Here is a 12,472-nt window from a genome sequence, read left to right on the forward strand (position 1 = left end):
ATGGTTTTGTCGGGCGAGGTTATGTTGTTTATGAGTTGGGGCAGGATTCTGGGTTAAACCGTTTTGATTTCAATAAACATGTAATCGTTAGTCGTGGAATAGTAATGTATATTGACATATTGTCAGAATAATGTTGGACGGAAGTGGGTGCGGTAAGTCATTTCTCATTTGCCAAAATTGGCATTTAGGCAAAGCTCAATAGAAGCAAGTCCCCATTCATATTATTTAGTTCAGTATGTATGAGCCCCGCAGGCTTTAAGGGACAAGTGGATTTGCAGCATAAAAAAGGGGGAGGGAGAGGATAGGGCGAGGGGAGATATACAAAACTGATAACACTTATACATGTACAGTTGTGATATTGTACATCTCCTTCTAGATCTGGGGGCGTTTCATCAACGAGTTCGTCGGAGGTTTTCACCGACAAATTTGCTATCAGCCAATCAGACACAAGAATTTCAGTAGCTTTTAACAGTTGTCAGTGTAAATCACTGACAAAAAGTTTCATGAAACGGTCCCCTGCAGATGCTGGTGGCAAAAATACTAAAATAATCAATTTCATATAGGGTATTGCCATGATGAATATCGTGGTTAAAGGGGATGGCTAGTAACTGATCAGTGGGAATCAGTGGGAATGCTGAGGGATGATTGTTCCAATCCTTGTGGGATTCATTTAAGAGTACATTATATATCTATTCTTGTGTGAAAATCATTTGCTTCAGAATGGCCTCATGTTCAAGTAATGTGCAGTTTAATGTTTCAAGGTAAGCGTCCCTGGTCAGTGACGGGGCATTAATCTGCACATTACTTGAATATGAGACCGTTCTGAAGCAAATAATTTTCACACAACAGTATATATATAATGTACTCTTAAATGAATCCCACAAGGATTGGAACAATCATCCCTCAGCATTCCCACTGATTCCCACTGATCGGTTACTAGCACAGCCATATAAACTTGCCGTTGTAGTGTTTCTTGCAACAACTGGCTATACGAGAACCTGGAGGATCCTATGTAAATACTGTACGGAGATTCCAGAATGACGAAGTAAAGTGATTATATTGGATTAAAGTCCATCAAAGGTATTTTATAAAACAGTGTCAACTGTGCCTTTGTCGACTATATTGGAGCAAGCAGCATTTGATTACAGTACATGTATAACACCGAGCCTTACACCTCTCCGTAAACGAAAAAAAAAAAAATGGAAAGATTAACACACACACACACACACACACACACACACACACACACACACAGTCACACACACACAAACACACACAGAATAGGGAGAACTGATCAGCACGCAAACACACCGAACGCGGTATCCCCCTAGCAACATCACCTAGCAACAACACCTACTTCCTGATCCAGTAAGCAATCATGACCTCGACAGCAATAAACCATAATGGTTGGTATACCGTTACAAAAATGAACATCAATCGCCAGTATGGAGGCCACAAATTTGCAAACAAAGTCAAGTCTGCCACAAAATTAAAAACATTAAAAAAAAACAGCAACTGTGAAGGTGATGTCATTTAACCACTATTCAGTAGCCCCAGCCTTTCAAAAGACCAAAATACATGTTCAAACCAATCTGATCTAAATTCCTTCTGTACATGTACATGTACCATCTTCTGCACTACCATTCTTCCCAGCATTACTTCAGAAAGGCATGACACCATAATCACAACTATTCCACGCACTGTCTCCATCACCTCAGCACCAGTCAATCAAACCATACCATTATTGATCTAACCAATTACTCAACACCTCTTTCTCTCTTACGCACACATCAGTACTGATTTCTGAAAAGTAGGAGGCTATTTTTTGTATCTTTCTTAGATAACAAGTCCAGCTTTTATTCATTATTTTTGTAGATCTAATACAAAATCACGTTTTTATTACAATGGAAGAGGACCCCATTGTGAGGTATGCTACTGATCTATCCACTCTTTGTCACTTTGAATGGAGTACTAATAAAGTGAAATAAAGTCAAAATATGTTATTTACACATTAAAATAAGATATTTTCTTCCTTATCATCATCACAAAAAAAAGAAGGAAACACTCAATAGATATTCTTAATTTGCTTTCAGTATATACAGTTTGGGGACATGGTTTCCACGTACAGAATCAATTTTCTTACACAATTTCTTCAAACCACACTGCATTGAACGGTAAGTTACATTTTGACTGAATTCCTCAATGATAATATTTAGTCATTAAATGAACAAAGAGGAACAAAGAGGAATTTCAACAAAAATTTTTCTGTGACCTCACTAATCAATAACCATTTGTTGTCAACATCATAGATGCTGAAGTCAGAATACAGAGCAACACTACATCAACATTAATTACCATTAATTCATTCAGAAAGGACCATACTTTGTACTTTAATGTTTGTTTGTCGTAGCGACACATTTTCTTTGTCTTCTTTTTTTTGGGGGGGGGGGGGTCAGCAGCAAAGAGATGGTCATGTGCAAATGATATATACAATACAATGTACAAGTATGTACTCCTTTCATGTAGAGATGAAAGGACCTCTCATTCAAAGCAGCAAAAGATGTGAAGCACATATATACAAATAAGATCTGACAAAATTGGCTCATTCACAAAACATGATCAACCTTAAAAATTATTCCATCAAAGACGGTAAATGGTTCCCTGAGCAATCACAAATCAAAATGACCTGAATTATAGTCACACGTTTTAATGCCGTGAGATGTGTGCAAAGTGTATTATTGTTGCATTGGGAGCCTTGCAACAGTCTCAAGTTAGTCAAGGAGGTTACGGGGGTAGCATTTAAACTTACTCACTGATTGACAATTGAAATAAATGCTGTATGACAGCAAGGGAAATAAGGGAAAAATGATGTATGCACAGCAATGGAACTCAGATATCAATCATTACAACAACAAAAAACAACTTTATCATTATAGAAGTACAAGTAACACCATATGCAGTAGATCAAAGAGCGAAAATATAACCAATTCTTTCAAACTGCATGTAAGACTAAGAGGATCACAGGCCAAACTCAGAGATTATACTCTGCGTTTTCTAAAAAGAAGTCATCAAATGACAGAAAAACAAACAAACATAAGATTTGGTGTCTTAAATTGCTCCAGTTTAGGAGTAAAAGGAACTTCACTTGAATACAGTTTGCACATCAAGTGGAATTCTTCTCCTTCTCCCCTTCAATACATGTACACTTGTATTTGCATAAAATATTACTTGTGGTCTTGAAACCAGACACTGAGCAACATAAACAGAGAAATAAAATACAATAAAGATACAATACATCTACATGCACGAAAGGAAATGAAAAAGCATTGTTTTACTCTTGCAGTTCATTAGGCAACCTCTTCAATCACCACAGAATTGAGACTACATATGGAAGTGATGAGCACATACATATTGTATTTTTCTTTGCATATCTGTGCATTTTTGTTATAACCAGTACACAGCTTTTAAATAATAGTGTATTTTGAAGTTTGTCAGTAACTAAATTAAGGGGAGGGGGTGGTTCAACATAAACATAAATGTATGTCCCTTTATATCTATGGAAGAATTCAAAATAAAAGTGGCAGATTGTGGGACAAGACCAAAGAATTTGGTACAATTTAGAAGCATAAAAAATTTGCCAGCTTAGCTTTGGTCTTTAACAGACAAAAGTGCTACATGGCAAACAGAACGTAGTGAATTGTCAAATTCCACATACATTTGTATCCTTCAGGCAAACCCTCTTTAATATGCAACATTGACATCATAAACCAAATCATGCTTTCTGTTGGGAACAAATTCTCTGATGAGCATTTTTGTTATCATTCTAGACTGCATTCTTGAAGTTATGACAAGTATGACATTGGAAGTCCATCACATGTGTACTGTTTTGCTAGTATGCCCCCCCCCCCCCCATGATCAGCTGCTTATTTTGTCTCTGACCATCGCCTGTTGCCAACTTCCCATGAAAATGTGTTTCCAGGCAGCATTTATTAAGGTGCAGAAACACCTCATCACTCAACAGAGCAAAGCAGTTACACAGGGATACACACACTCGATCCCACAGTCAAGCACAAAGTGAGTGACAATATGAAACCCAACCAACACTTAGAAGCAAATGTAACAGTGTTGCTTGGGATGACCTTTTTTTTTTTCCTCTGGTACAAAAAATCCAGTCATTTTGATAAATCTATTGCTTTAAGAGAGGTATCTCATGTGTAAATGAACCACTGTTTTCACAGTACTTTTGAGTCATTCACCTAAACAAAAACATACTAATAAAGCTTTTTAAAGCACTTTAGAGTTACAGTAAATGAAACAAAACTCGCAAATTCTCCAAACACAATAAGTAACTGCTGATATCTATATTATTTTGTTTCCATACACACATAAAAAAAAATTGTTAATATTAACATAAAGATTTTTTTGTTTTATTTTTAGATGTACCTAAATTATGTGCAACAAAATCTATACAAGAAACACAAATTGTACATAAGTCTTTATGACAAACACAACAAACATTGGATTTAGAAAGCTGCTAAAACCATCCAGACATGTCCATCTAACGATGAAGTCTGAGATCATGAAACTACTCCTGACACAATCCCTAGCTCTTGAAAACAATGACTAACACAGATATGGCTTCACATGCTTCTTTAACCCCATAAGACTATACTGGCAGCTTCTAAACAAAACACACAAGTGTTCTGCATTCTACATCCTCTCCCAAGTAAGCATCTGGTTCCAAGATGTCAGATTGGCCAAGTGGTTAGCATGTCAACAGCTCCAAGAAACCACCCTCGTGGCATGGGCTGGACGTGGGGCTAACCCTTTCGCCCATCTTGGATTGCTACTGTCTTGGGGATACATGACAACATCATAACGAGGCCAGGGTTTTTCCATGAGGTTCAGAAGCTGATGTGATGGCCAACTGAGTGCATCATTGCCACAAGCTAGCTACCTGTCCATTTGAGTTCCACTCACCGTGGGATCTGATGAAATCAAGATCCCCTTTACTTGGCCAGAACTTTGACCAGAGCGCGGCGGGAGAGCTCTGCGATCTCGGTGAGCTCTTCAATCTTTGCCCTCAGGACGGCGTTCTCGGCCTCGAGCTCGTTGGCGGTGACCGCCAGGTCGCTCTCGCGTTTCTTTCGGTTTTGCCTGGCACGCTTGCAGGCAAGGTTGTTCTTGATCCGTCGCTGTCTGTACACATCCACAGGACTTGAATTCGTTGAAGGGGCACGGCGTGACTTCTTGGCCATATGGCAAGCATTCTCCTCTCCCTCCTCCTCCTCTTCTTCTCCTTCAGATTTGATGCGCTTCTCGGCGCTGACTGCAGACAAAGCTAGAGAATCAGTGTCGACGGTAAGAACATTTGATAAGGATGATCCAGTATCGTTTGTCGGGGTATCAATCAGGCTTCGCACAGTGGCAGCATCGACAGTGGCTGTGGGACCAGTCTCTTCAGCCTGGATATTCAAAAAGGAAAAGGGAAATGACAATTTAATGAAAAGATGAAGTCCATTGCATACATGCAAAGTCCTACAAAGTCACTGCATATCATTCAACTGTACAAACAAAACCCTGTAACTGTACAGTGCTTTGAAGTAAATATCAAAAGTGGACTTATGTACAGTATTTGAGCCAACCAAGACTCAACAAAATCAAACACACAAGAGGACATGAATTAGCAATAGGCTATTGTTTTAAAATATCAGTGGAAGCAAGTCTTTTTATCACAATCCAAACATATGCTGAATTCAAGTGCTGCCAAGCTCAAAGTCCGATGCAAACAGCATGTGCGAAACAGCATTTACCATGGCTAGGAACCTCCTGAAGTGGATTAATCTCACCATCATTAGCAGATACACAATAAGACAAATCTTTACTTTCATCGCTGGATATTTCTCGCTTTATTCAAACCACCTTTCGAACAACATTTAAGTATTGCTAGCAATTACTGATGATGATAATCCAAAATAAACATTCCCTTTAAAGTAGCAATGGCCAGTGTTATGAAGAGTCACCGAGACTGACAGAAAGAGTCGCGAGAAGAAACTATTGAGAGCAATATATACCCCGAATACAAAACAACAGCGCGCCTGGAAAGGAGAGCACTGTAAAATTTCAGCATGTTGTGCAATGACAGGGCTGACAGATTCATCAGGAAATTAGGAGCCCAGCAAGCCTATTTGTCAGGAAGGCACAAGGCCAACCAACATACACTGACTCACTGCTAGCACCCAGCCACAGCACCCATTCAGCCTTGTACGTTCATGCATGCAAGTATTGACTTGCCCGCAGATGAGGCAGTATTGCACCATCGCTTGTAACCTTAGCTCATCTCATTAATATTCATGAGTAAAGCTCCGCCCACAAAAGCCCTCTTGGGTTTGCGTATTTTTCCTCGGCACTGAAATTAACATTACAATGAATATGCACAGAGTGGTGACGTGGTTTCTGGTAGTTCCAAAGACTATTGTGCATGGTATTCTTGGTCTTGCTGTTCCAAAGTTTGATGTTTGGTGTAAACAGGGGGTTGGGAAAAAATAGAAGCAACTTACTCTGAATCTGTTATCAGATATCCAAGACTAGAAATATATCTTTCAAACACTGCTTTCTAGAGTATTTTACCTGAATATTAATGTGCTGCATCATCCCTCTACCCACCCCCCCCCCCCAAAAAAAAAAGAGAACAAACTCAACACAGCAATGTCTTCACTTCGCATGTATTCCTTCACATAGTGCAGATAACATGCACAGGATTCCCAGGGACTTTCCTATTGCATCATCCATACATGGATCACCATACAAAGACTTTTGATTCAAATATACATGTACATGGTTCCAGGAACATGCTTCCCACATAACTTTTTCATCTGCCTTTTCTATTCTTTCCTTCCTCTTCTTCTTCTTCTTCTTCTTCTTCTTTTTTTTTTTTTTTTTGTATCTTTCAGGCAAATATGGTTAGATGTAAACACTCAATGTCTTTGCTCCATGTTCTATATGAAGTCAAATTCATGATTTCATACCTTACAGCTTTTCTTTTCTCTTTTAAAGAAAGGGAATATTCATCTCTTTTCATTTATAATCAAAAGTAATGTATCCCACCACATGTTCCACATACTGCCCTCCCATCAAGTGCATAGGATCAAACAAAAAACAGAAAACAAAACCCCTCACAAATAAACTTGAATGAAATATTAGCTTGACTTACCGGGACATCGAGAAAGCCCTGGATATCTGTGAACGTGTTGAAGAAATTCTCCAACGTTGTGTCCACCTCCGCAGGGCTCAGCCCGTCCTCGTAGTCGCTCATCTCGCTGCCAGAGGCGCAAGACGAGGTCGAGGGGAGCTGCCTCCTCAGACCATTCCCAACTGTTGCCTTGGTGACTGCTACATCGGGAGAGGCTGCCAGATGCACCTTCTTGAGCGCACCTGCCTCCTCCTCCTCCTCCTCTAGTGCAGCCCCGAGTACAACCGCCCCGGTGCCGCTGTCATCAAGGATGTCAGTAAGGTCTGGGAAGAGTTCAGCGAGGTCAACCGTGCTGGTCGCAGACGGGTCTACCATCAGCTTGACGCTGTCGACGACACCTTCCACTGTGCTATTGCCTGGGTCCAGGTCCATGTCCACTGCACAGTTGGAAAATGGATTGATCCATACTTCTGTGTTCACACTTGCATATTAAAGTTATCAAACATCCCTAACACACAATCAAATTTGCATTATTTAAAAAGCATAGGGGCCATAATGGTAACTTTGTATGGCACTTTTTTTCCTTATTGCAATTGTACTCTTCAAGTGATCCTAACACCACATTGTGCTAATCGATAGCACATGATCTTTATCAAAGTTATGCTGGGTTTCAATAAATAACATTCAAACAAAAGCTTAAATTGACAATTTTTAGAAAAGAACAAACTTCACACAAATTCAAGATCATGAGATGGAAAGGCAGCAGACAGATATGCAGAGTATCCTTTTCGAAACATGGGTTCTTTTGTCAGAAATACTTACGGTTAAAGAGGCCACTCGGCTCGTCGCCGATGCGTGGTGCAGTAACTGACGTCTCCCACGACTGTCCCACAAATAATGTCTCCTTCTCCTCCATCATCAGTTCTTCTTTGGGGACAAGGCCAGGGTATTGTACCCTGGCCTTGCCTACTGCTCCTGCATTTTCGATCGACGTCACCGGCGAGGTGCTCTGACAAAAGAAGTGATCCGTAGCGGGCCATGATAATTCTGAGAATGTATCGTCTTCGTACGTAGCCACTGTAAAATCCAAAATCCCGACTGCTGGGAACTGTTGGGGGTTAATGTTGACCCCTGCGAGGAAAGAGTGAAGAAAAAGACAAATTTAACATATTATCTTAGAAATCAGACTTTTTTTTCAGAATTTACTCCGGTCCTGATCCTGGCTGCAGTACCACTGACTAACCTTACACTAACGTTACAGCGAATGACATTGATGCGATGTCGATGAATGCTTTTCACACCACCCTTAGGCCTACACCACACCGCGACGTTAACTTGGTCAGAGAATTACAACTTGGAAGATAGAATAAGTAGTTTCTACCTAGTTAATATACGCGATACACCTGTGTTTTGTGGCCAGATATGAATAATTGTGTGGTGATGAGTGAGTGAGTGGTCTCGTATGGAATCTTGAGTACGTACACAGCCCAGTCGCTGCACGGGGGGCGTATAAAGAAGCCCAAACCTCGGACGACCAATCCCGTCAATGGCAAAGGCATTATCTCGATGCCGGTAGATAGATTCTACGTGGAAGGACACAATATAATTTATAAAAGAGTATATATTAAACGTTTGGGCGGTTATCACTCCACCTCCTTTATGTCTAACGTGAATACGTTCGCCATCGTAAACGTATTCTCAACGTTTGAAAGCACGGCAGAGCAGAGCTAGCGCAAGGCATGGTTGTAGGAACTGCTGCATTTTACCGGTACTAACGTTACAGCTACCGGGATGGCTACCAGCTCGTCGGTCTCATTACCCAGCTAACGTTAGGTTGAGAAGCACGGAGTGTCTTAGCTGTAAAGTTACAGCGCTATCATTTTACCATGTGAAAGTTAGCTAGGCCTACACACGACTTCTGCCCTCCACACAGATGCTCAACATTGTTGTTAAAAGTGAGTTATTATGCATACCTTGTTAGCACTTCTCGCGAGAGAAACCGGTGTTTTTCGCCGGTAGGTCGCCTTTCGCTCTTTCGCGGAGTTTTCACCCGCGATGCCTTTCCCATACGCTTGAAACGAACGAACGATATGTACTGACAATCGTCGAAAGGTTCACATTGCAATTTATGGTGAAATTCTAAGCTAAAAATAGGGATGAAGTACGTATTATTCGTGTCCAATGAAGACCAGTTTCTGTCATTACCTCATTTTTGACCAATCAGTGCTCAGCTACCAATGCATTGAGCTTATAATGGAGGCGGAGCTTCAACATCGTGTTGTGACGACACACACCCGCCGCCAAACAGCAAATCCACGGATATCTGACTGTACTAAGTCTGCGCCGCTCGCTGAAAATACATGCGCAAAGTAAAGTTTATTACAATAGTTTTAGTGGTTATTTTCATCCTTTTTGCTGGAAACATGGCAGTGTATACACTTGCAGATTCGACTAATGAAACCGTCACACAATATAGCACCTATGGCTGTGATTGAAAACACAACTGCATGAAATTGGGAAAAGCAGTTGCAGCAGAAAGATCTATTTCTAAACATCATCTTCATCATCGTCACTATACCATAACTATAAGATCCGAAAATAATCTCTCTTTTCTAAAAGATACAAGTGAAGCAGAGCTTTCTTGTGCTGCTAATTATCTGCTGTATACTCCAGCGTGACGTATGGGCTTTTTACAACCTCAGTTTCAGTTTCAAGAGAGATATAACGGTTCCAAATGAGATTTTCATATTCCGTGTATTATGACTTGATTACAGTATTACCCTTTGACGTCATAATCATTGTTTACTTTCACATTAGCTCAACTGCCATGCCACAAGGGTACCTTCCCAATGTCGCTGAAGAGGCGTTGGAAATCATGACAATCAATTGGTATTGCACTGTCGCCCTTCGGACCTTGGGCTCTCCCGCTTGCAGTAGCCTGATAGCCCTATAGATGAATGTAGACTTTCTGATTCTATCGCGTCCGTGCAGATAACAAGCACAGCACATTGTAAAATATCACATACCATATCAATTAAGAATATGCACCCGATGAGACTGGTTGGTTACAAAAAAAAAGTATGACAGAGATTCAGAGTGGTTCGACTGCTATCCAAATACACCCTGTTGCGACTATAACCATTTAGGTAGCCTACATCAATATGTAGCCTATAATTCCTTGCTATAAAACGGTGAATGTGTATTCAAATGAGCATCCGGAGTTTGTCTACCAAACTGGCATGTACCTCAAGTCTATTGTACAGGAACATGAGATGAGGATTGAGCCTTAACTTTTTGCAAGAGCAGATCGAGCATAATACCATTCTAAGAGGAGTTCAAAGTTTATTTGATAAAAATCATTTTAAAATGGCTGAGATATAGGTCTATCCCCCTCAAAAAAAAAAATAAAACAGCGGGATCCTATATAAAGAGGGTGGGTCCCCCTTTTATTAGGATAGCTTTGTTTTGTATATCTCAGTCATACATTTAGAATTAATCTTCATTAACTTTAATTGGTGGTATTACATGCTCTTTCGTATATATGCGAGCTATAGGTTTCTCATTGTAGTCACGAAAAAAAGTTAGAAATACGAAGCCAGGTGTCCACAAAAACAGTATACGGTACCACCCCTTTACATTTATACGCATTTGTTTTCTTAAAGTCAGGTATAGGACCGTCTCTAATTCTTACATCGATATTCAATGGATTTTGCCTGCTACGATATCTTTCTATCAACATGCAGTTTTGTTATCATGATACTATAATCATATATTGATGCCGCCTGAAAGCCACCGATCTTTGCCTATCATTTTGCAGCTACATTGGTATACACGCCGATCGGAGTCAGATACGCAGTGCACATAATCATAAAGATAATGCTGAAGAATACGGAAGTATTTTTGGTAATAATAACATTATTTTATGAACAAATGCAGATAGGGCCTAGCACTAACAACATCACAAGCGATTTTATGTAGCAATGTAGTTTCCATTAAAACACATTCTGTGGTTTAGTGATAATACTCTAACACTGTATTATATGATTTAGAATTAATGTTTACCATATTCATGGTATAAGTGCGTCAAAGGCTAGAGTATACCTGTAAAAAAGTTCTTTCATCTTAGCCCTTTGTTTTTCATATAACTACATTCTTCTTCTTCCTATTCTCTGTCTTCTCTTTCTTCTTTGTTTGAGGGGAGGGGGGTTACCAGAGCAAAATAAAATGATTAGAATGATAATGAGGATATTATGATGATGATATAGTACTACTAATAATGATGATAATAACAAATGCTAAACATAACACCGATTCTTGGTCATGGTTATTGAAAAGTTTCATCCAGCGAAAGGATATTAAAAACAAATTGTGTAAATTGGCCTGATTTGTACAGATTTTAATGAAATTAACCAATTCCAATAAAGGATTCACAGCAAAGTTCGGAGCTGCCCATTTAAAGGTCCAGTTTATCTTTGGGAACAGTGATTGAAAAAAATTCGAGATAGGACATTTAATGCATATGTGTAGGTCTGTTGTACCACAAAACATCCTATCATATAAAATTTTCGCAATAAAGCCTAATATATATATAAGGACATAATCTGTATTTTTCTCAATAAAACGTAACTGTATACTCTCTAAAATTTAGTCTGGAAACATTTTGATTAATACTTTACATCGATTTTACCGATTCAAATTTTTACAGTGGTTGTTGCCGTCCCTAACTCACATTTTAGAACTAATTTAATTGTATTTTAAAGCACTATAATGCTGGCTTTTTGTTTCATCTGCAAATGGTAAATTATGCCTTTAATAAGTACAGTAACTATGATAATTTCGCAGCAAACTTGTCCCAGGACAGAAAACATGCTGCTACTCGTTCTGCAAAGTGCGCCATGCTTGTGCTATCTGCTGTATACCCAAAACTTTACAAGAGTGTCGGTGTGACGTGACGTCTCTGAGTGAGCTATTATACTACGTCATACAAGAGGATGTACTTCGCTGCACTATGCGGAAACCACGGGCGGAAACTATAACGGAGTGTCACAACTATTGCACTTTGAAGGTCGAAAGCCTTCGTGCATGTCATCATCACACAACATTGACATTGAATTAGGGATTACGTCAATCTCATGAAGAATTTTGTCAAGCATGTAGAGCATAATTATAATCATTAGGCCTCTCATGACTTATCACGAGCCACCAACGCGCCGACTTTATACTTTCACTCCCCCATAGGATGTGAAAGCTATACGATCCTCAGTGACGACAAGACAAGAT

At 39.6% G+C, this 12,472-nt stretch overlaps 1 protein-coding gene across 1 annotated transcript; it reads right to left on the reverse strand.

The window, feature by feature from the left end:
• Positions 1–4,594: 4,594 nt before the first annotated feature.
• Positions 4,595–9,282, reverse strand: LOC139726696 (uncharacterized). Its single transcript, XM_071637681.1, has 4 exons — positions 9,166–9,282; positions 8,015–8,323; positions 7,214–7,629; positions 4,595–5,465 (listed from the first exon to the last, which is right to left on the reverse strand). The coding sequence occupies exons 2-4, from the start codon at positions 8,109–8,111 to the stop codon at positions 5,010–5,012; spliced, it is 969 nt and encodes a 322-aa protein (XP_071493782.1). The 5' UTR covers positions 8,112–8,323; positions 9,166–9,282; the 3' UTR covers positions 4,595–5,009.
• Between the last annotated feature and the right edge of the window lie 3,190 nt (positions 9,283–12,472).

Source organism: Diadema antillarum, unplaced genomic scaffold, assembly GCF_040938485.1.
Source record: "Diadema antillarum isolate AM-2024a unplaced genomic scaffold, OU_Dant_1.0 seq00000097_RagTag, whole genome shotgun sequence".
Lineage (NCBI taxonomy): Eukaryota > Metazoa > Echinodermata > Echinoidea > Diadematoida > Diadematidae > Diadema > Diadema antillarum.